This window comes from Arabidopsis thaliana, chromosome 2, assembly GCF_000001735.4.
Source record: "Arabidopsis thaliana chromosome 2, partial sequence".
In the NCBI taxonomy this organism is placed as follows: Eukaryota; Viridiplantae; Streptophyta; class Magnoliopsida; order Brassicales; family Brassicaceae; genus Arabidopsis; species Arabidopsis thaliana.
Genome location: NC_003071.7, coordinates 14,021,459 through 14,040,583, shown reverse-complemented (window position 1 = coordinate 14,040,583; position 19,125 = coordinate 14,021,459). Strand labels below are relative to the sequence as shown.

The 19,125-nt window shown below is 40.1% G+C and overlaps 6 protein-coding genes and 1 long non-coding RNA gene across 18 annotated transcripts; 4 read left to right on the top strand and 3 right to left on the bottom strand.

The window, feature by feature from the left end:
- The first annotated feature begins 39 nt into the window (after positions 1–39).
- CSLD1 (cellulose synthase-like D1) lies at positions 40–4,265 on the top strand. 2 transcript variants are annotated; one of them, NM_001336422.1, is made up of 7 exons: positions 40–61; positions 453–1,087; positions 1,193–1,622; positions 1,711–2,091; positions 2,165–2,540; positions 2,633–3,056; positions 3,139–4,265. In NM_001336422.1, exons 2-7 carry the CDS (start codon positions 540–542, stop codon positions 4,088–4,090), a joined length of 3,111 nt encoding a protein of 1,036 aa, NP_001324935.1. In that variant the 5' UTR covers positions 40–61; positions 453–539; the 3' UTR covers positions 4,091–4,265. The 2 variants fall into 2 exon arrangements, with proteins under 2 accessions (NP_001324935.1, NP_180869.1); NM_128870.4 differs by lacking the exon at positions 40–61 and having other exon boundaries at positions 427–1,087.
- A 357-nt stretch (positions 4,266–4,622) lies between these two features.
- AT2G33090 (Transcription elongation factor (TFIIS) family protein) lies at positions 4,623–5,369 on the top strand (the record flags this gene model as incomplete). The annotated part of the gene is made up of 1 exon (NM_128869.1): positions 4,623–5,369. The coding sequence occupies one exon, from the start codon at positions 4,623–4,625 to the stop codon at positions 5,367–5,369; it is 747 nt and encodes a 248-aa protein (NP_180868.1).
- A 781-nt stretch (positions 5,370–6,150) lies between these two features.
- RLP28 (receptor like protein 28) lies at positions 6,151–8,586 on the bottom strand. The gene has a single exon (NM_128868.2). The coding sequence runs from the start codon at positions 8,567–8,569 to the stop codon at positions 6,347–6,349; it is 2,223 nt and encodes a 740-aa protein (NP_180867.1). The 5' UTR covers positions 8,570–8,586; the 3' UTR covers positions 6,151–6,346.
- An 833-nt stretch (positions 8,587–9,419) lies between these two features.
- Positions 9,420–12,302, top strand: NSP2 (nitrile specifier protein 2). Of its 3 annotated transcripts, none has more exons than NM_001202734.1 (4): positions 9,420–9,844; positions 9,921–10,199; positions 10,287–11,622; positions 12,258–12,302. In NM_001202734.1, exons 1-3 carry the CDS (start codon positions 9,650–9,652, stop codon positions 11,232–11,234), a joined length of 1,422 nt encoding a protein of 473 aa, NP_001189663.1. In that variant the 5' UTR covers positions 9,420–9,649; the 3' UTR covers positions 11,235–11,622; positions 12,258–12,302. The 3 variants fall into 3 exon arrangements, with proteins under 3 accessions (NP_001189663.1, NP_180866.1, NP_001031468.1); NM_001036391.1 differs by lacking the exon at positions 12,258–12,302 and having other exon boundaries at positions 9,515–9,545; positions 9,624–9,844; positions 9,921–10,193; positions 10,287–11,397; NM_128867.3 differs by lacking the exon at positions 12,258–12,302 and having other exon boundaries at positions 9,510–9,844; positions 9,921–10,193; positions 10,287–11,394.
- A 20-nt stretch (positions 12,303–12,322) lies between these two features.
- RLP27 (receptor like protein 27) lies at positions 12,323–15,101 on the bottom strand. Its single transcript, NM_128866.4, has one exon. The coding sequence runs from the start codon at positions 14,921–14,923 to the stop codon at positions 12,497–12,499; it is 2,427 nt and encodes an 808-aa protein (NP_180865.2). The 5' UTR covers positions 14,924–15,101; the 3' UTR covers positions 12,323–12,496.
- Positions 15,102–15,344: 243 nt separating this feature from the next.
- Positions 15,345–18,931, top strand: AT2G33051. 9 transcript variants are annotated; one of them, NR_140706.1, is made up of 6 exons: positions 15,451–15,627; positions 16,087–16,280; positions 16,372–16,710; positions 16,777–16,939; positions 17,078–17,393; positions 17,483–18,895. It is a non-coding gene; the product is annotated as an other RNA (long non-coding RNA). The 9 variants fall into 9 exon arrangements; NR_140707.1 differs by having other exon boundaries at positions 16,372–16,939; positions 17,143–17,393; NR_140703.1 differs by having other exon boundaries at positions 15,345–15,627; positions 16,413–16,939; positions 17,143–18,907.
- RLP26 (receptor like protein 26) lies at positions 16,186–18,856 on the bottom strand (the record flags this gene model as incomplete). Its single annotated transcript, NM_128865.2, has 1 exon — positions 16,186–18,714. One exon carries the CDS (start codon positions 18,712–18,714, stop codon positions 16,312–16,314), a length of 2,403 nt encoding a protein of 800 aa, NP_180864.1. The 3' UTR covers positions 16,186–16,311.
- Positions 18,932–19,125: the final 194 nt, after the last annotated feature.

Here is a 19,125-nt window from a genome sequence, read left to right as displayed (position 1 = left end):
GATGCATTGTTAAGGAAACAGACAGAGATGAGTAATCCAAATGCACCTGTGACCTGCTTTGGTATTGTTTCTGATTCCCCTCCTATGTGAAATTCAATGCTTGTTAAATTAGGGAAATTTGGTAAAGCTAAACCCTTGGTTTCTAGCTTTAGAGTCTGATATTGTATTAGAGAGAGTGTTTTTATGTGTATCTTTGTTATCATTTTCGATGATTTGATCTATCTAGTTTTCTCACAATGTTATACACAATCTTTTAACCATTGATAAGCAACCTTCATTGAGATAGAGAGAGGCAAAGCACAAAGAAAGGAGATTTCAGAACTCAAAAGATTTCAGTTTTAAGTTTTCCTTATAATAGAAAAGGATCTATTAACCGTTGAAATTCTAAAGCTTTTACATTTCCTTCCAAACTCATTCCTCTGTTTTCTTATTTTCCTCTTTTCCTAAATCAGGTTTGTCAAAAAAAAATAAAAAAAAATGGGTTCAGTTTCTCTCTGAAGAAACCAAACGACCCAAAACAAGATAATTCCATAATTGTAATGGCTTCAAGTCCACCCAAGAAGACCTTAAATTCACAATCTTCTTCCTTAAGCCGGCCTCCACAAGCTGTCAAGTTTGGTCGCCGGACGTCCAGTGGTCGCATTGTTAGCCTCTCCCGTGACGATGACATGGACGTCTCTGGTGATTACTCCGGCCAAAATGATTACATCAACTACACCGTCCTCATGCCTCCAACACCTGACAACCAACCTGCTGGCTCCTCTGGCTCCACCTCGGAGTCTAAAGGTGATGCTAACCGAGGTGGAGGAGGAGGAGACGGGCCCAAGATGGGGAATAAGCTGGAGAGGAGATTGTCTGTCATGAAATCAAATAACAAATCAATGTTGTTGAGGAGCCAGACGGGAGATTTTGATCATAACAGGTGGTTGTTTGAATCTAAAGGAAAATACGGTATTGGAAACGCGTTTTGGTCAGAAGAGGATGATACCTATGATGGTGGCGTTAGCAAGTCCGATTTCTTAGACAAGCCATGGAAACCTCTCACGAGGAAAGTTCAGATCCCGGCCAAAATTCTTAGTCCCTACAGGTGATTGTTTGTTTTCACATTTTAAAACCCCTCAAGATTTTCTGCTTCTTTTATTGATGTCTATTACAGAACATCAAAATCTTACAATTAGTCCCCTTGTTTCAGGTTATTAATCGTGATTCGTCTTGTGATAGTCTTCTTCTTCCTTTGGTGGCGTATTACGAACCCTAATGAGGATGCAATGTGGTTATGGGGACTATCGATAGTCTGCGAGATTTGGTTCGCTTTCTCTTGGATTCTTGACATTCTTCCGAAGCTAAACCCTATAAATAGAGCTACTGACCTTGCTGCCTTGCATGACAAGTTTGAGCAGCCCTCTCCGTCAAATCCCACTGGTCGCTCTGATCTTCCCGGTGTTGATGTGTTCGTTTCCACGGCTGACCCTGAGAAGGAACCGCCTTTAGTCACTGCAAACACCCTTCTCTCGATCCTTGCTGTGGATTATCCAATTGAGAAGCTTTCTGCTTACATTTCTGACGATGGTGGTGCAATTCTCACCTTTGAAGCTATGGCTGAAGCTGTTCGTTTTGCTGAGGTTTCATTTCCGCTTTCTCTCCCTCTGTATCTTAACTAGTCTATTAGATGGTGGCAAAAATCTAAATGGTTTTGAATTTTGTTTGCAGTATTGGGTGCCATTTTGCAGAAAACATGATATAGAGCCACGGAACCCGGATAGTTACTTTAGCATTAAAAAGGACCCAACAAAAAACAAGAAAAGGCAAGATTTCGTCAAAGATCGTCGTTGGATCAAGCGTGAGTATGACGAATTCAAGGTCAGGATCAATGGTCTTCCAGAACAAATCAAGAAAAGAGCTGAACAGTTCAACATGAGAGAAGAGCTCAAGGAGAAGCGAATTGCCCGAGAGAAAAATGGGGGTGTATTGCCGCCAGATGGGGTTGAGGTGGTAAAAGCAACGTGGATGGCTGATGGTACGCATTGGCCAGGGACATGGTTTGAACCTAAACCTGATCATTCAAAAGGAGATCACGCCGGAATTCTACAGGTATGAACCATCAACTTCATTGATTTCAAGTAAAACCATGAAAACTTGTCAAACTTGACATAATGTTTTGTAGATCATGAGCAAAGTGCCTGATCTTGAACCGGTGATGGGCGGACCGAATGAAGGCGCGCTAGATTTCACAGGGATTGATATTCGTGTACCTATGTTTGCTTATGTCTCGCGTGAGAAACGTCCAGGTTTTGACCACAACAAGAAAGCCGGCGCTATGAATGGTATGGTTAGAGCTTCAGCCATATTATCCAATGGCGCGTTTATCCTCAATCTGGACTGTGATCACTACATCTACAACTCCAAAGCTATCAAAGAAGGAATGTGTTTCATGATGGACCGAGGTGGTGACAGGATCTGTTATATTCAGTTTCCACAACGGTTCGAAGGAATCGACCCATCAGATCGATATGCAAATCACAATACTGTCTTCTTCGATGGTGAGTTGTTACATTGATTTGCAACACAGCAAAATTGTAATGCTTATGTTACAAGCCACCATAACTTAAACATTATTCCGGTTCTGAAACAGGTAACATGAGAGCATTAGATGGGTTACAAGGTCCTGTCTATGTTGGAACAGGGTGTATGTTCCGAAGGTATGCTCTCTATGGATTCAACCCACCTCGAGCCAATGAGTACTCAGGCGTGTTTGGTCAGGAAAAGGCTCCAGCTATGCATGTCCGGACTCAGTCCCAAGCATCCCAAACGTCCCAAGCGTCTGATTTAGAGTCTGATACACAGCCTCTTAATGATGATCCAGATCTTGGTCTGCCCAAAAAGTTTGGTAATTCGACCATGTTCACAGACACTATTCCAGTTGCAGAGTACCAAGGACGGCCTCTAGCAGATCACATGTCGGTTAAAAACGGAAGACCACCTGGTGCTTTGCTCCTGCCACGACCTCCCCTTGATGCTCCAACAGTGGCTGAAGCCATCGCTGTCATTTCTTGCTGGTAACGTTTTGAAAAAAGAGATATGCTCTGTTAGTATAAATGGATATGTAGTTAAAAATGTTGAGTTTATTTGGCCTTTCAGGTATGAAGACAATACTGAATGGGGAGATAGAATCGGATGGATTTACGGGTCGGTCACGGAAGACGTGGTGACAGGTTATCGTATGCATAACCGTGGTTGGCGGTCCGTTTACTGCATCACAAAACGTGATGCTTTCCGTGGCACAGCTCCAATCAATCTCACTGACCGTCTCCATCAAGTTCTCCGTTGGGCCACAGGCTCTGTAGAAATCTTTTTCTCCAAGAACAATGCCATGTTCGCCACCAGAAGGCTCAAGTTTCTCCAGCGAGTCGCCTACCTCAATGTCGGGATCTACCCTTTCACTTCCATCTTCTTGGTCGTCTATTGCTTCCTCCCTGCTCTCTGTCTCTTCAGCGGAAAATTCATCGTCCAGAGCCTCGATATCCACTTCCTCTCCTACCTTCTCTGCATCACCGTAACCCTAACCCTAATCTCACTCCTCGAGGTCAAATGGTCGGGAATCGGACTGGAAGAATGGTGGAGAAATGAACAGTTTTGGTTAATCGGAGGCACAAGCGCTCATCTTGCAGCAGTCGTTCAAGGTTTGCTCAAAGTTATAGCCGGAATCGAAATCTCCTTCACCCTGACATCGAAAGCCTCAGGAGAAGACGAAGACGACATCTTTGCGGATCTTTACATTGTGAAATGGACAGGCTTATTCATCATGCCGCTTACAATCATCATAGTCAACCTTGTTGCGATAGTGATTGGAGCTTCGAGAACAATATACAGTGTGATTCCGCAATGGGGCAAGTTAATGGGAGGAATATTCTTTAGTTTATGGGTCTTGACTCATATGTATCCGTTTGCTAAAGGATTGATGGGTCGAAGAGGAAAGGTTCCAACGATTGTTTATGTTTGGTCCGGGCTTGTGTCGATTACCGTCTCGCTGCTTTGGATCACCATTAGTCCTCCAGATGATGTTTCAGGCAGTGGAGGAATCTCAGTGTAAATTTGGATCAGAATGTAAAAACTGAGGATTTTTAACTCTATTTTTTTTTGTTTGTAAAAGTAATTTTGGTTTATGTAAATTTATGTTGAAACAGACCAATTCTTGCTGTACTTCGTGTTAGCTTTTGATACACACCGTTGTTACATGGAACAGAAACAAACAGTTTTTTTTCATTAGTCCCATGGCTTTTATAATCTCTGTTTCTTCTTACAGAACAGAGGATCAGATTAAGAGAGAACGAAAAGAGAGAATTTTCAAATATACTATATTTGACGAAACTACCCTTGTTGGTCATGAACGTTGAATACCTGATCTGACAGATTTACCCTTCGTGGAACTTGACAAGAAAAAAGGAAATTAGTATCAGCCGACGTTGTTTCGTTGCGTGGACCTGAAGGAAGCTTCCTTTAATTTCCTTTTTTCGTTTAAGTCTCCACTTTTTACGCTCTCTATATAATATCGGACACTCTACTTCTCTCGTTCCATAATTCGATAACCAAATTTGAGAGAGTGAAACCCTAATTAGATAAGAATGGTAGATCACGGTATGTTCTACTCCTCCAGGATGAGTACTCTTTCTTCCAACGGAAGAGGCGACGCTTATACTTGCAAAAAAGCTCTTCACTTGACTCTGAATAAACCTAATGTTGTTAAAGCATGTTCGGATTTGAAGAAGAATGAACATCAGATATCTCGTGATTTTGCGGCAGAGACTAAGAAAAAGACTGAGTTTTTGGTGTTGAAGAAGAACAACGATGAGAGATCTAAGACTGGTGAAGTAACTAGAGAGAAGAAGCAATCGGCTCTACCTCTGAAACTTTCTAAAACCCCTAGATCTGGAACGGGAGAGATTAAGCAAACTTTGAAGAAGCGTGGCCTTTCCAAGTCTGTTCCAGAAACATCGAGGCTGATCAAGTTGAAGAAGCAGCCGCCTGTGAAAGTATCTGACAAACCTAAGAGTTGTCCTGTCTTGACGAAGAACGACACGGATACGTTGGAACTGTTCGAGATCGCCAAAAAATCTGCTGATTTTGCCAACGCAAAGGGAATACTCGCGTCTGAAGTAGAGACATCAATGTGTGTAGATACCCTCACTCTGCTCTTGGAGTTTCCCATCAGCGCAAGAGATATGGAAACAAGGAAGCTCATGGTTAGGCTAGAGCATCTTACAAAACACAAGAACCGAAAAATATGCAATTCTGCTTCAAAACTTCTTCAATGTTGGAGGGAGAGTATCAGAGAGCAACAACTCAGAGAGTCCCGTAAAACTCAAGGCTAAAATGTCACTAGGGAATTGAAAAGGTTGTAACTTGAAAACGTTGGTTGGTTGCTTATTCTTTTGCTTAAAGTAGAGTATTGTAGTCACTAATTCAATTACATTACTCAAACCCTAACAGTGAGAGGAATATGTATGTATTAAGGATTTTCACAATCTCTCTTAGCTTTGTGTTATTCAAGTTCAGTGTGTATTTCTTCTGTTTAGGCAATCAATGAAATTAGAGTTTTGTTCTGAAAATTTGTTTTCAGTTGTCGATTGTAACTGAGAGACAATAAGTCAATACTTGAGAGAGTTTCTCATTTGCATAATGGTTTTCCAACATAAGCTCAAAGATCTTCTATTAAGAGAATCCATGGAACTAAAAAAGTTAAGAAATCAACAGTAATGGTTATTAGTTTTCTATGCATTTGTGTCTTTATTCGGAAACAGCCCTCCTGATATATCGAGCGGACTGTTTCAAGAGGTGATGATAAACACTATTCTCCATTGTCAGAGCAGAACTATTTTCCTAAACTTACAGTTATCTCGGTAGCAAACCTTCTTGGGGAGACCATATGGCGTGTTCATCATGATTCCTCTGTGAGTGAAGGAAGATAAACAATACTTCAAATGCAATTTTTGTTTTAAGAGAATATTTGGGTCTAATAAAGCTTTTTGATATTCTCAGGGAGCTTTTGAGCTATTTTCCTCTGCTTTTTCCCACTCCTCTGTTTCATATTTGTATATGACATCAAGAGATAGATATGTACGTGTATGAATGTAACTATTGAAAATTCATCATTCCAACATTAACCATAAAAGTAACTACTTCATAACAAGACCAACAACGACTTGACATGCATTCAAAGATCAAAAGCAAAACCGAAACAAACCAATTATCTTAACAAGCCAATCCGGCTTGTATGAAGCGATGACTTGAGCTATAGCTAATCCAAGCAACAGTCCAGTCCCATATCCTGTTGCCACTGCTTTCCAGTTCAGCACTTGCTCCTGTTCTTCGTCTTCTTCCTTAGGTTGTTGTGTTGGCGGCGCATTCTTTCCAGAGCAAGTTTCCTCCAAAGGAAGACCACAAAGCCCTGCATTCCCTTCAAAGGAGGATTTATGTTGCCCAATAATCTGTGTTCCTTGTGGTTTTCACCCTTGAGTTTATTGTGAGATACATTTATGTATGCCAAAAACGAGAGGGTCTTGAGTCCATTAGGAATAGTCCCAGAGAGTTGGTTTCTTGACAGGTCTAATGACTCGAGCTCAGTAGCATTGGCCAAAGACAGAGGAATATGGCATGTAAATGCGTTGTTTGATAAATTGAGTGCAATGAGTTCCTTCAAGAGACCAATAGATTTAGGAATCTGTCCTTCTAATCTATTCCCAGAAAAATCAATGGCACTGTAGGAGTTGAGGACCATCTGTTGCTCCATGGATAACCCTTTGTATTTCATATCTATAGTATCCCTATACACATACGAATCTATACCGAATGCATTATTCTTGTATACCATATATAAATCTCCATCTTCATTCACCGTGAGTGATGATGTTTTCCAGTTCACAAAGTATCTTGGTGACAAGGTTCCAGTAAACATATTATCAGCTATCTCAAATATCCGCAACTCAGGAAACGCGAGAGGACTTTGATGAGGAGGAGCTATAGGACCATACAATTTGTTTGAACTTAGGATAAGGACTTGCAAATTTGGTAAAGCCTTGAGCCAGAAGGGAAATGTGTCTTTGATTCTGTTGTTGTCAACGCTAAGAAACTCTAGAGACGAGCAGTTTAGGAGAGATCTTGGAAGCGTCCCAGATATTAGATTGAAGCCAATGTCGAGTGTCTGAAGAGAGTCCCCGGCACATAATGTGTCAGGAATACTTCCTTCCAAATTGTTCTTTCGAAGATGCACAAACGTCAAATTACTCAGACATTGAGGAATTTTACCGGTGAAATTGTTGTAAGGTAGAGAAAGAGCAGCAAGAGAGCTTCTGTTGCAGATTGAAAGAGGTATCTCTCCTGAGAAATTATTATAACCCGCAGAGAAGGCTTTGATAGAGAGTGGTAGATTAGGAAGTGCCCCTTGAATATTGTTTGAATGCATAAATAATATCTCCATTGATGAATTTACTAAAACATCTGTTGAACCTTCGAAACCGTTGAAAGAATTATTTGCAAGACTCATTGATCTTAGGCGAGGAAGTCTCCATAACCACTCAGGGATTTTACCATTGATTCTATTGTTGGACATGTCTATATACTCCAACTTCTGAAGGGTCTTTAAGATGTTTGGAAACTCTATGATGCCGCATTGCTCCAATAGCAACTTCTCAAGGGTTAGTGGGATGTATAAATCTGACCTTAAACTTCTCGGAGATATACTGTTACCGGAAAGATCGAGGTATGTTAAAGATTTGAGAGAGGAGAAGAGGTTTAAGTCGAGTGGGTAGCTTATGTTTAGAAAAGAAAGTTCAAGACGCTTTAGGTTTATGAGCTTTGAGATAGGCTCTAGGATTTGTCCTTCAAAAGGTTTAAGCCCAAGGTAAAGGATCTCGAGCTTCGATGAGGTAGAAACTTCAATGGAACCGGTGAAATGGTTTCCATATAAATTAAGATATGATAAAAAGGGCATCATGAGGAGAGAAGAAGGGACGGTTCCAGAGAATTTATTATTTTCAAAGTCTAGATGGGAGAGGTTAGTTAGATTTTGTACCTGTGGGAAACCACCAGTGAGCTGGTTATTGGAAAGGTGCAACTCGGTTAGCTGACTTAGGTTACTAAATGAGGAAGGAACTTGGCCAGTGAAGCTATTAAAGGAAAGATCCAAAACCTCTACTTTGTTGAGATTACCAAACTCGGAAGGGAATGAAGTGGAGGTGAAGTTGTTGTGAGAGAGATTAAGGAAACGGAGCTGATGAAACCAGAATAGGCTACTGTTGGGATTCAGAGTTCCACTGAGACAAGCGTTGAGTTGTAGCTTCGTGACCACACCCGTCGAGTTATCGCACCAGACTCCATTAGAGTGGTCACTATGGTTGCAACGATGGGTATCAAACTCGTTCTTGAACTGTGTAAAGGCTTGAATCTGATGGGAACGACAAGCAACAAGATCAAGAACGGGATAACTGAAAGTGAATAAGCTTGAAGTCGAAGAGGAGACACAACAGAGTAATAGTAGCGAGAGAAAACGCAAACGCAGATGTGATCCTGACATGGTTCATGGAAACTTTTTAACAAGGATGATTTAGTTTAAAGAAAAGCGAGAGTCAAGATTGATATAAATATAGGCATATATAGATACGTGGTTATGCATAATTGGAGCACAAATTGACTTATAAGAAGTTATAGCCGTGAAGTCTTTGTATTCGATCGGGAGTGAAGAAAAGTATGGCTAAGTGGGTCAAGGCTAGGTGCCACTAAAGTCATGAAATGAATCCACGTTAGTTGAAATTCCTAACGTATAACTTGGATTGGAATCACATCAGTTTGAAACTTCTAAAACTTACTTTTCAAAACTACAAAAAATAAACTTACCATAACGACAAACCCATATACGTTTGTTGATTAATTGTGCTATCTGAGTCTTTAATCATTGGTATAAAACTGGTGAAAAATACGAGTTTGGTAATTGATAATGATGTTATATTCCAAAAACATGAACTACTTGAATCTTGATAGACATCTAAAGACCAAATGTAAAACAAAATACGTCGACGTGTCTTATCGGCAACAAATAGCATCATCGAGTCATCATTCATAATCATATATATGGGCAACACTTGATATTTTGATGCCTCGCGTCTTTACATGAGTTATAAAGGGGCCATTTGCCACACTTTCCAGATTTTATGTTTGAATACTAGTTTTACTATTAGTGATTTTTTTTCATTCCATATATGAACACAAAATTATATTGTGCATTTTGTTTTGTTACAATTTTTCTCTTCTATTCAATACGATTATCTTAGAACATATACTATAAAAAAATACATTATGCATTTTAAAATGATAATTTTAGTTAATTCATTATAATATATAGTTCTTTACATTATTTATCTAGTATTGTTTTCCTGGGGCAAATTCTAAATCTGAAACGGTGACCATCTACCTTCCAGGGGTCAATAAATACCCCATGCAATTTTTCCAAAAGGGATCAATGTAACAATCGTTAGTTTCTTTCTCAGCCTCAGGTAAGCTGTCCCCACATATCCCTCCCTCTTTCTAATTATCTGATTGTAGTTTGTATAATGTTTTGTTGTATTCGTAAGACTTGATCAACTTGCAAGCAAAAGAGATGGTGCAAAAGGTGGAAGCAAGGGGTGGTGAGATAGGAGATGTATGGGATGATGGTGCTTACGACGGTGTTAGAAAAGTATACGTAGGGCAAGGCGAAGATGGTATAGCCTTCGTCAAGTTTGAGTATGTCAATGGTTCTCAAGAGGTTGTTGGAGATGAACGTGGGAAGAAGACTTTGCTAGGAGCTGAGGAGGTATACTAATATATCTATCGATCTATGCATGTTGAGATTTGTTTATTGGTTTCTTCATTGAGAATTCTCTTTGCAGTTTGAGGTTGATCCGGATGACTACATCGTATACGTGGAAGGTTATCATGAGAAAGTTTTTGGGGTAACAACAAAAGAAATCATCTCCACTCTTACTTTCAAGACTTATAAAGGCAAAACTTCTCCGCCGTTTGGAATCGTCTCGGGGACAAAGTTTGTCCTCCAAGGTGGCAAAATCGTTGGGTTTCACGGACGTTCTACCGATGTTTTGCACTCACTTGGAGCCTATATATCATCGCCGGCCACTCCCAAATTGCGTGGAAAGTGGATTAAGGTAGTAGTAATATCTTAGATGCATGTTACCAATAATAATCAAAATCTAATTCTCTTAAGAATATAGAACTAACAAGTGTTACTTATTTATAAGGTGGAGCAAAAAGGAGAGGGTCCAGGGCCAAGATGCTCACATGACATAGCACAGGTGGGAAACAAAATTTTCTCATTTGGTGGTGAGCTCACACCAAATCAGCCCATAGACAAACACCTTTACGTTTTTGACCTCGAGACCAGGACTTGGTCCATTTCTCCAGCCACCGGAGACGTTCCAAACCTCTCTTGCTTAGGCGTCCGTATGGTGTCAATTGGATCAAGCCTCTATGTCTTTGGAGGCCGAGACGCTTCACGCAAATACAACGGCTTCTACTCGTTTGACACGACCAAGAACGAGTGGAAACTGCTAACTCCGGTCGAACAAGGACCCACTCCTCGTAGCTTCCACTCGATGACCGCAGATGAGAACAACGTTTACGTTTTCGGTGGAGTGAGTGCTACGGTTCGGCTCAAGACACTAGACGCTTACAACATCGTTGATCACAAGTGGGTGCAGTGTTCGACCCCGGGAGGTTCGTGTAGCGTAAGAGGAGGAGCCGGGCTCGAAGTGGTTCAAGGGAAAGTATGGGTTGTGTATGGATTCAACGGATGTGAAGTAGATGATGTTCATTGCTACGATCCAGCTCAAGACAAGTGGACACAAGTGGAGACGTTCGGTGAGAAGCCTTGCGCTAGGAGTGTGTTCGCTAGTGCGGTTGTTGGGAAACACATTTTGGTCTTTGGAGGTGAGATAGCGATGGACCCAAAAGCTCACGAAGGTCCGGGTCAATTGAGTGGTGGAACTTTTGCGTTGGATACAGAGACGTTGAAGTGGGAGAAGCTGGATAAGTTAGGTGAAGAGGAAGAGACTCCGAGTATCAGAGGTTGGTCTGCGTCCACGACAGGTACCATTGATGGTAAGAAAGGACTGGTGATGTTTGGTGGGAAAGCTCAAACCAATGATCGGTTTGGTGATCTCTTCTTTTATGGAGTTGACTCTGCATAAACGCTGTTCGGTGACGGTGATGATGAGTGTTTGTAAATATGTGTGTGTGATGCAATAAGGGAGGGTCGTAAATCGTAAGACTATATGATCCTGTATGTTTGTTTGCATGTTTCGTGTACGGTGTACCAATAAATTTCGATAAAATAAAATAAAATAAATGAACAACGATGAATGTGTTTGAAACTAAACCAATTTAGACCAAGACTGCATTTCGATTTATATTAAACCGGTATATGTATGATTTAATGAACCGGATTGTTTGGTTTAAGTCCTCTCTTATTATGAAAACAAGTCGAGAAGGAGATTTTATGGCGCGATAACGGCGGAGTGCGACCACCGTCACTCTCGTCGAGTTTTGGTGGAGGCTTTCAAACTCAATGAGCATCAGGTGATTTCATTTTCGTATATCTTATCGTCTTTTCACTAGCAAGAACAAATGCTCTTTCCTTTTCTCTGGGGTTCGCTAATTATATTCAAATGCTGATTTAGTTAAGAACACCAAAATTAGTTTTGACTACAGTCATGAAACGAAACCAATCTTTTGAATTGAATTTAGGGTTTTAGCTTCTCGGATTGATGTTTTAGGGTTTTATTATTTTGGCTGTCTACTTGTTGATTTTTGTGTTTCAAAGCACACTACAAGTTCAGCTCTCATCTGAAAATAGATCTCTCTTGGTGTGTTTCCTTTTATGAGAATTCATGAGATTGGAGTTTGATCTGTTAGAAATAATTTCAGTTACAATTGAGAGACAATACACTTGCGAGAGTTTTCATGCGCACACTTTATTTCATTGTTATCTGAGAAAATTAGTTCAAACTGTGACGCAGATTGTTGTATTTGGTAAGTCCTCTAATGCTACAAGTTTGTTTATTCACATTAAACTGTTTTGTATCATTGGTGGGGGGTGCCATATGCACTCCACAGAGGGATCTCATGAATGTCTAGTTTGAGACTGAATTCTTGAAACTGGTAATATAGTCTCTGACTCTCTTATGTTTACTTGATCCATTTTATCTTAACAGGATGCTGGAAGATGACGTCTTGCGTTATAAAGAAAGTTCAGCTCGAGTTATTTCAAGAATTAGAGAAGATCCAAAACAGTATATCATAAGCCTCTTTCTCAACCAATATACCAATACATGCATCAAGACATTGTCAGCCAAACAGAGATCTTAATTAAGGGAACCAAAAGTTACAGAAACTAGCAAAACCTCTTTCTTACATCAGGTAACAATATATCCACATACTACATAGTCTACATTTACATATCACTTTTTTGTTCTACGTTCTTCTTATTATTAAAACTATCCCATCTTGAATCCAGAGTCATAAACAATCTAACTGGATTGTCTTCCTTGCGCTTCTCCGGACCAACTATCTTGACTAACCACTTCGGCTTGAATGAAGCAATAACGTGTGCCATTATCAATCCAAGTAACAGTCCAGGCCAATACCCTATAACCACTGCTTTCCAGTTTAACACTTCTTCATCTTCGTCTTCTTCCTTTGGCTGTGGTGTTGGTGGCGCAAAGCAACTTCCTTGGAGAGGAAGACCACAAAGACCTGCATTCCCTTCAAAGGAGGATTTAGATTGCCCAGTGATTTGTGTCCCTTGTGGAATTTCACCTATGAGTTGGTTATGGGCCACACTTATGTACGCCAAAAACGAGAGGGTCTTCAGTCCATTAGGAATAGTCCCTGAGAGTTGGTTTCTTGAGAGGTCTAGTGACTCCAGCTCTGTCACGTTTGCCAAAGACAGAGGAATATGGCCTGTGAATGCGTTGTTTGATAAGTTGAGTGCAATCAATGCCTTCAAAAGACCAATGGATTCGGGAATCTGTCCTTCAAGTTTGTTCCCAGAAAAATCAATGGTGGCATAGGAAGTAAGGACCTTTCCTTGCTCCATGAATAGACCTTTGTATTGCAAATCCACTGTATCTTCGTAGATATAGTAAGGATTGTTGTAGTCTCCCATATAGATTCTCCCATCTTCATTCATCTGGAGTGATGATGCTTCCCAATTCACAAAGTAATTTGGTGGCAAGCTTCCTGTAAAGTTGTTATCTGATATTTCAAGTATGCGCAGCTTGGGAAACGCAAGAGGACCTCGATCAGGAGGAGATATAGGGCCATGGAATTTGTTTGAACGGAGGGTAAGTGCTTGTAAATCAGGCAAAGCCTTAAGCCAGAAAGGAAATGTGTCTTTGATTTTGTTGTGGTCTACACTTACAAACCTTAGCATGGAGCAATTCAGAAGAGACCTTGGAAGCTTCCCGGTTAGTTGATTGTAGCCAACGTCAAGTGTCCGAAGCAAGGCACCATCAGAAAATATATCTGGAAGACTGCCTTCCAAGTTGTTCTTCCGGAGGTTCACTACAATGAGAGACTCTTGGAAATCACTCAAACATCGAGGAATTGGACCGGTTAAGTTGTTGTAGGATAGGTCAAGAATAGCAAGAGAGCTTCGGTTGCAGGTTTCAAGAGGTATGTTTCCTGTGAAACTATTGTTCCATGCAGATAAGAGGTTGATAGAGAGTGGTGGTTTAGGAAATGGTCCTCTAAAATGGTTATAAGCCAAATCTAAAAGCCTCACCGATGAATTCACTAAAACTTCCTCCGAACCTTCTAAATCGGTGAACAAATTGTTAAAAAGATTCACTCTGCGGAGACGAGGAAGGTTCCAAAACCACTCAGGGACTTTCCCTTTTATTTTATTGTTGGAAAGGTCTATATGCTCCAATTTCGTAAGGTTCTTTAAGATGGTTGGGAACTCAATGAGGCCGCAACTTAACAAGACCAAATTCTCCAAGTTCAGTGGGATCTTGGAATCTGAAGTTATACTAGTAGCCAATAAACTATTACCGGAAAGAACAAGCCTCACCAAAGATTTGAAAGAGGAGAAAAGGTTTAAGTCAATTGGGTAGCTTGTTTTTAGGAAAGAGAGGTCGAGATGCTTGAGGTTGATGAGCTTTGAGATAGGCTCTAGGATTTGTCCTTCAAAATGGTTATTCCCAAGGTACATGAACTCAAGCCTAGATGACGTAGAGGAGTTAGGAGCTTCAATAGAACCAGTGAGATAGTTTTCACGCAGATCAAGAGATGATAAGAAAGGCAAAGTGAGGAGAGAAGAAGGGATGGTTCCAGAGAAGTGATTATAGGAAAGCACTAAAATCGAGAGTTTGGTTAGATTTTGTACAAATGGGAAACTACCCGTGAGCTCATTATGGGAAAGGTCTAAAATGTTAAGCTGGCTAAGGTTACTAAATGAGGAAGGAACTTGACCTAGAAAGCCATTAGAGGAAAGATACAAGACCTCTAATCTGTTGAGATTTCCAAATCCAGAAGGGAGCGAAGCAGAGGTGAAGTTGTTATTTGAGAGATTAAGGTAACGAAGATGCTGCAATCCGAAGAGGCTACTGTTAGGCTTCATAGATCCATGAAGGCAGCCACTTGGGAGTTGTAGCTTTGTGACCACACCGGTCTTGTTATCGCACTGGACTCCATTGAAGTAGTCAGTTTGGTTGCAATCGCTGGAATCAAACTCGTTTTTGAACTGTGTCAGTGCTTGAATCTGATCGGGACGACAACCAGCAAGTCCAACAACAAGAGTGAAGCTTGAAGCAAAGATAAAAAACAGTAAGAGCACCGACAGTATGGTCTTCATGAAAACTTTTATGAAGAATAACATTATTTAAGCAAAGAGATGGAGAAGCCGAGTATGATGTGTTCTTTTTAGATGAAGAATTTATATTCTCTTTGAATTTTCTAGTGCAAATAAGTGATAGTTGTTGAAGACTTTATATTCTCATTAAACTTTCTTGTGCTAATTTAAAGAATTTGTGACCTTTTTACAATGAAATGGCATTAAATTTTGTTTGTTGGTTGGTAGGAGAAGACTTGGTTAAATTGTTGATAACCTTTAACGTCTTGAGGATAAGATTTGATGTTGATTTGTTGATGGAATGGAGAAGAAGACGTTGCAAACTTTGAAAACAGAGACATCTCTTTGCGTTATCAGTTTCCCTATCAATCAAGCTCAAGAACTTTAGAAAAAAAACTGCGAGGGTTGATGCTTGAGCTTGTGAATTAGTGGAGATAATATCAATTTTGGAGAAAGAGAGTGTGAAAATATAAATCTCTTTTGTGTTTGTTTGACAATTCGTGTGACATAAGTAATAAGAAGCTGAACCAGCAAAAAGTTAACCAATTTAGACCAAAACTACACTGCGGTTTATATTAAAACCGTTAATACATATTTAATATACCAGATTATTCTATTTCAGTAAAGTCGAAAAGGAGATTTTATGACGCGACGACAGCGGAGCTATTGCGATCACCGTCACTCACTCTCGTCGACGTTTTGGTGGATGCCAGGTGATTTCATAAGCAAGAGTAATCGAATCCTCCTTTAAATTTTCTTTCCATTTTTGGGTTTAGCTAATTCTCTTTCTTTGATCCTAACGTTGATGATATAGTTAAGAAAAGCAACTCTCAAGGTCAATTAGTTTTGACGCAATCATGAAATGAAATCAGTTAATAGTCAATTTGATTATAGGGTTTAGGGGTTAAGCAACTCTGGATTGATATTTTAGGGTCATTGATAGCTCTCTGTTTGTATTGTGCATACTTTCTTTCTCTGTTATCTGAGAATATTAGTTCAAAGTGTAAGAAGATTGTTATATTTAGTAAGCCCTCTCATGATATTTTTTTTTTTTTAATTCACATCAAACTGATTTGTTTCATCAGTTGTAAGTGGTAACATTTACTTTTAGAAAAAAGAGATCTCGTCAATGTATGGTCTGAGATTGATCTTATACTCTTATGTTCACTTCATCTAGTTTGTCTTAACAGGAAGTTGAAACAGCGGGCTTTCGTGCATTACAAATCATCGGCTCGGGTTACTTGAAGAATCAGAGAAGAACCGAAGCAGTATGTCATAAGCGCCTCTATCTCAACAATCTACCATGACATTATCATCCAATAGAGAGATCGTAATTAAGGGAACCAAGAGTTACAGAAACTAGTCAACTTCTTTCTTACATCAGGTAACAACAACATATCCACATACTATTATTTTCATATCACTTCTTCTTCTACAGTATCCTTATTATTAAAACTGTCCCATCTTGAATCCAGATTCATAAACAATCTAACTGGATCTACTTGCTTGCCCTTAGCTGGACCAAGTATCTTGACAAACCACTTCGGCTTGAATGAAGCAATAACGTGTGCCATTACCAATCCAAGTAACAGTCCAGGCCAATACCCGAAAAACACTGCTTTCCACTCAATCACTTCGTCCTCTTCTTCTTCTTCGTCTTCTTCCTTGGGATATTTTGTTGGTGGCGCAACGCAACTTCCTTGGAGAGGAAGACCACAGAGACCTACATTCCCTTCAAATGATGATTCAGCTTGCCCACTAAACTGTGGTCCCTGTGGTATTTCACCTTTGAGTTGGTTATGAGCTACACTTATGTACGCCAGAAATGAGAGGCTCCCGAGTTCTCTTGGAATATTCCCTGATAGTTGATTTCTTGACAGGTCTAGTGACTCGAGCTCCGTAACATTTGCCAAAGACATAGGAATATGGCCAGTGAAGGCGTTGTTCGATAAGTTGAGCGCTATCAATTCCTTCAACAGACCAATAGACTCAGGAATCTGTCCTTCAAGTTTGTTTCCAGAGAAATCAATGGTGCTGTAGAAAGTAAGGACTTTCCCCTGCTCCATGAATAGACCTTTGTATTGCAAATCCATTGTATCTTCATAGATATAATAAGCATTCTTGTAGTCTCCCATATAAATACGCCCATCTTCATTTATCTTGGGTGATGATGCTTTCCAGTTAACAAAGAAATTTGGTGGCAAGCTTCCAGTAAAGCTGTTATCTGACAATTCAAGTATCCGCAGCTCGGGAAACGCGAGAGGACCTCGATCAGGAGGAGAGAGATGGCCGAAGAATCTGTTTGAACGGAGAGTCAAGACATGCAAATTGGGTAGCGCCTTCAGCCAGAAAGGAAACGTGTCTTCAATTCTGTTGTTGTCAACACTCAGAAACCTCAGAGAGGAGCAATTCAAAAGTGATTTTGGAAGCTTCCCGGTTAGTCGATTATAGCCAACGTCAAGCGTCTGTGTCTTAGCACCGCTATGGAACTCGTCAGGTATACTTCCTTCCAAGCTGTTCTTCCTGAGGTTTACTACTTTTAAGTTACTCAGACATTGAGGAATTGGACCGGTGAATTTGTTGTAGGATAGATCAAGGACGATGAGAGAGCTTCGGTTGCAGATTGAGAGAGGTATGTTCCCTGTGAAACTATTGTTCCACGCAGACAAGTAGATCGAACCGAGTGGTGGAGTAGGAAACGCTCCTGTCATGGAGTTATAGGCAAAATCTAGTAACTGCACTGATGAGTTAAGTAAAACTTCTGAAGAACCTTCGAAACCAGTCAAAGAATTGTTAACAAGATTTGCTATGCTAAGACGAGGAAGCTTCCAAAACCACTCAGGTACTTTCCCTTTGATTAGATTGTTGGAAATGTCTATATGCTCCAAGTTTTGAAGGGTCTTAAAGATGTTTGGAAACTCGATAATGTCGCACTGGATCAAAATCAAGCTTATTAAGCTCAATGGAAACTCTGAATCTGAACTTAAACTGGCTGGTAATAACCTATTTTGACGAATATCAAAGACCAACAAAGATTTGAGAGGAGCGAAGACGCGTAAGTCAATTGGGTGACTTATGTTTAGGGAAGCAAGTTCAAGATGGTTGAGGTTTATGAGCTTTGAGATAGGCTCTATGATTTTTCCTTCAAATTGGTTAAACCCAAGGGACAAACGAACTAGCTTAGATGAAGAAGAAGAGTTTGGGACATCAATAGAACCAGTGAGATGATTCTTTTTCAGATCAAGATAAGACAAGAAAGGCAAAGTGGGTAGTAAATCAAAAGGTATGGCTCCTGAGAATTGATTGTAAGAAAGGTCTAAAAAGGAAAGCTTTGTTAGGTTTCTTACAGGTGGGAAACTACCAGTGAGCTCATTATGGGAAAGGTTTAAATGGGTAAGCAAGATAAGGTTACTAATTGAGGAAGGAACTTGACCAGTAAAGCTACTAGAGGCAAGAGACAAAACCTCTAATCTGGTGAGATTGCTGAATTCAGAAGGGAGTGAAGAGGAAGTGAAGTTGTTGTGAGAGAGATTAAGGTAACGAAGCTGATGCAACTCAAAGAGACTACTGTTTGGTTTGAGAGTTCCAGTGAAGCAACCACTTGGGAGCTGAAGCTTCGTGACCGCACCAGTCGTGTTATCACACTGGACTCCGTTTAAGTAGTCACTGCGGTTGCAGCCGTCAGATTCAAACTCATTCTTGAATTGGATTAGAGCTTGGATCTGGTCAGGAAGACAAGCAAGAGCGTCGGTCGTCAAGAAGCTTGAAACGAAGACGATACAGTAGAGTAAGAGTAGCGAGCAAAAATGCAAACGCATGGTGTTTGTGATTGAACCAACAAGTTGAGGAAATTATTGAACCCAAAAAAAGACATATCAAAGATTTGCTATATATATGTTATTTTAAGCCGCCTTTACTAAATATGTGGGGTTTAAATGTCACGTGAAATGTCTACGAGTCACATTTGTTCATGAAGTAAATTCCACGTGGACATCTCTGACTATATAACTGGGAGTTATAGTTGACTGTTAAAATTGGCTTCAAAATTTAGCAACAAGAGGAAATCAACACTCAGCAATTTACTCTCATTGGATCAAATGAACGCACATTAATATGACGTAACGATGATGACAATTCTGTTTAATAGTATCTTATTGTTTACAGATACAGAAAAATAAATTAAGTGGGCCTTTCAATAATTAATAGGTTGGTGAAATGTTACCTTCTCT

What these genes read in the sequence shown, in the direction of transcription:
- RLP28 (NM_128868.2), bottom strand. Translation starts at nt 8,569, where the DNA reads ATGTCAGGATCACATCTGCGTTTGCGTTTTCTCTCGCTACTATTACTC.
- NSP2 (NM_001202734.1), top strand. Translation starts at nt 9,650, where the DNA reads ATGGTGCAAAAGGTGGAAGCAAGGGGTGGTGAGATAGGAGATGTATGG. An exon ending in CTTTGCTAGGAGCTGAGGAG is followed by an intron (nt 9,845 to 9,920) that starts GTATACTAATAT and finishes TTCTCTTTGCAG; the next exon opens with TTTGAGGTTGATCCGGATGA. An exon ending in GAAAGTGGATTAAGGTAGTA is followed by an intron (nt 10,200 to 10,286) that starts GTAATATCTTAG and finishes CTTATTTATAAG; the next exon opens with GTGGAGCAAAAAGGAGAGGG.
- RLP27 (NM_128866.4), bottom strand. Translation starts at nt 14,923, where the DNA reads ATGTTATTCTTCATAAAAGTTTTCATGAAGACCATACTGTCGGTGCTC.
- CSLD1 (NM_001336422.1), top strand. Translation starts at nt 540, where the DNA reads ATGGCTTCAAGTCCACCCAAGAAGACCTTAAATTCACAATCTTCTTCC. An exon ending in AAAATTCTTAGTCCCTACAG is followed by an intron (nt 1,088 to 1,192) that starts GTGATTGTTTGT and finishes CCCTTGTTTCAG; the next exon opens with GTTATTAATCGTGATTCGTC. An exon ending in ATCGCTGTCATTTCTTGCTG is followed by an intron (nt 3,057 to 3,138) that starts GTAACGTTTTGA and finishes TTGGCCTTTCAG; the next exon opens with GTATGAAGACAATACTGAAT.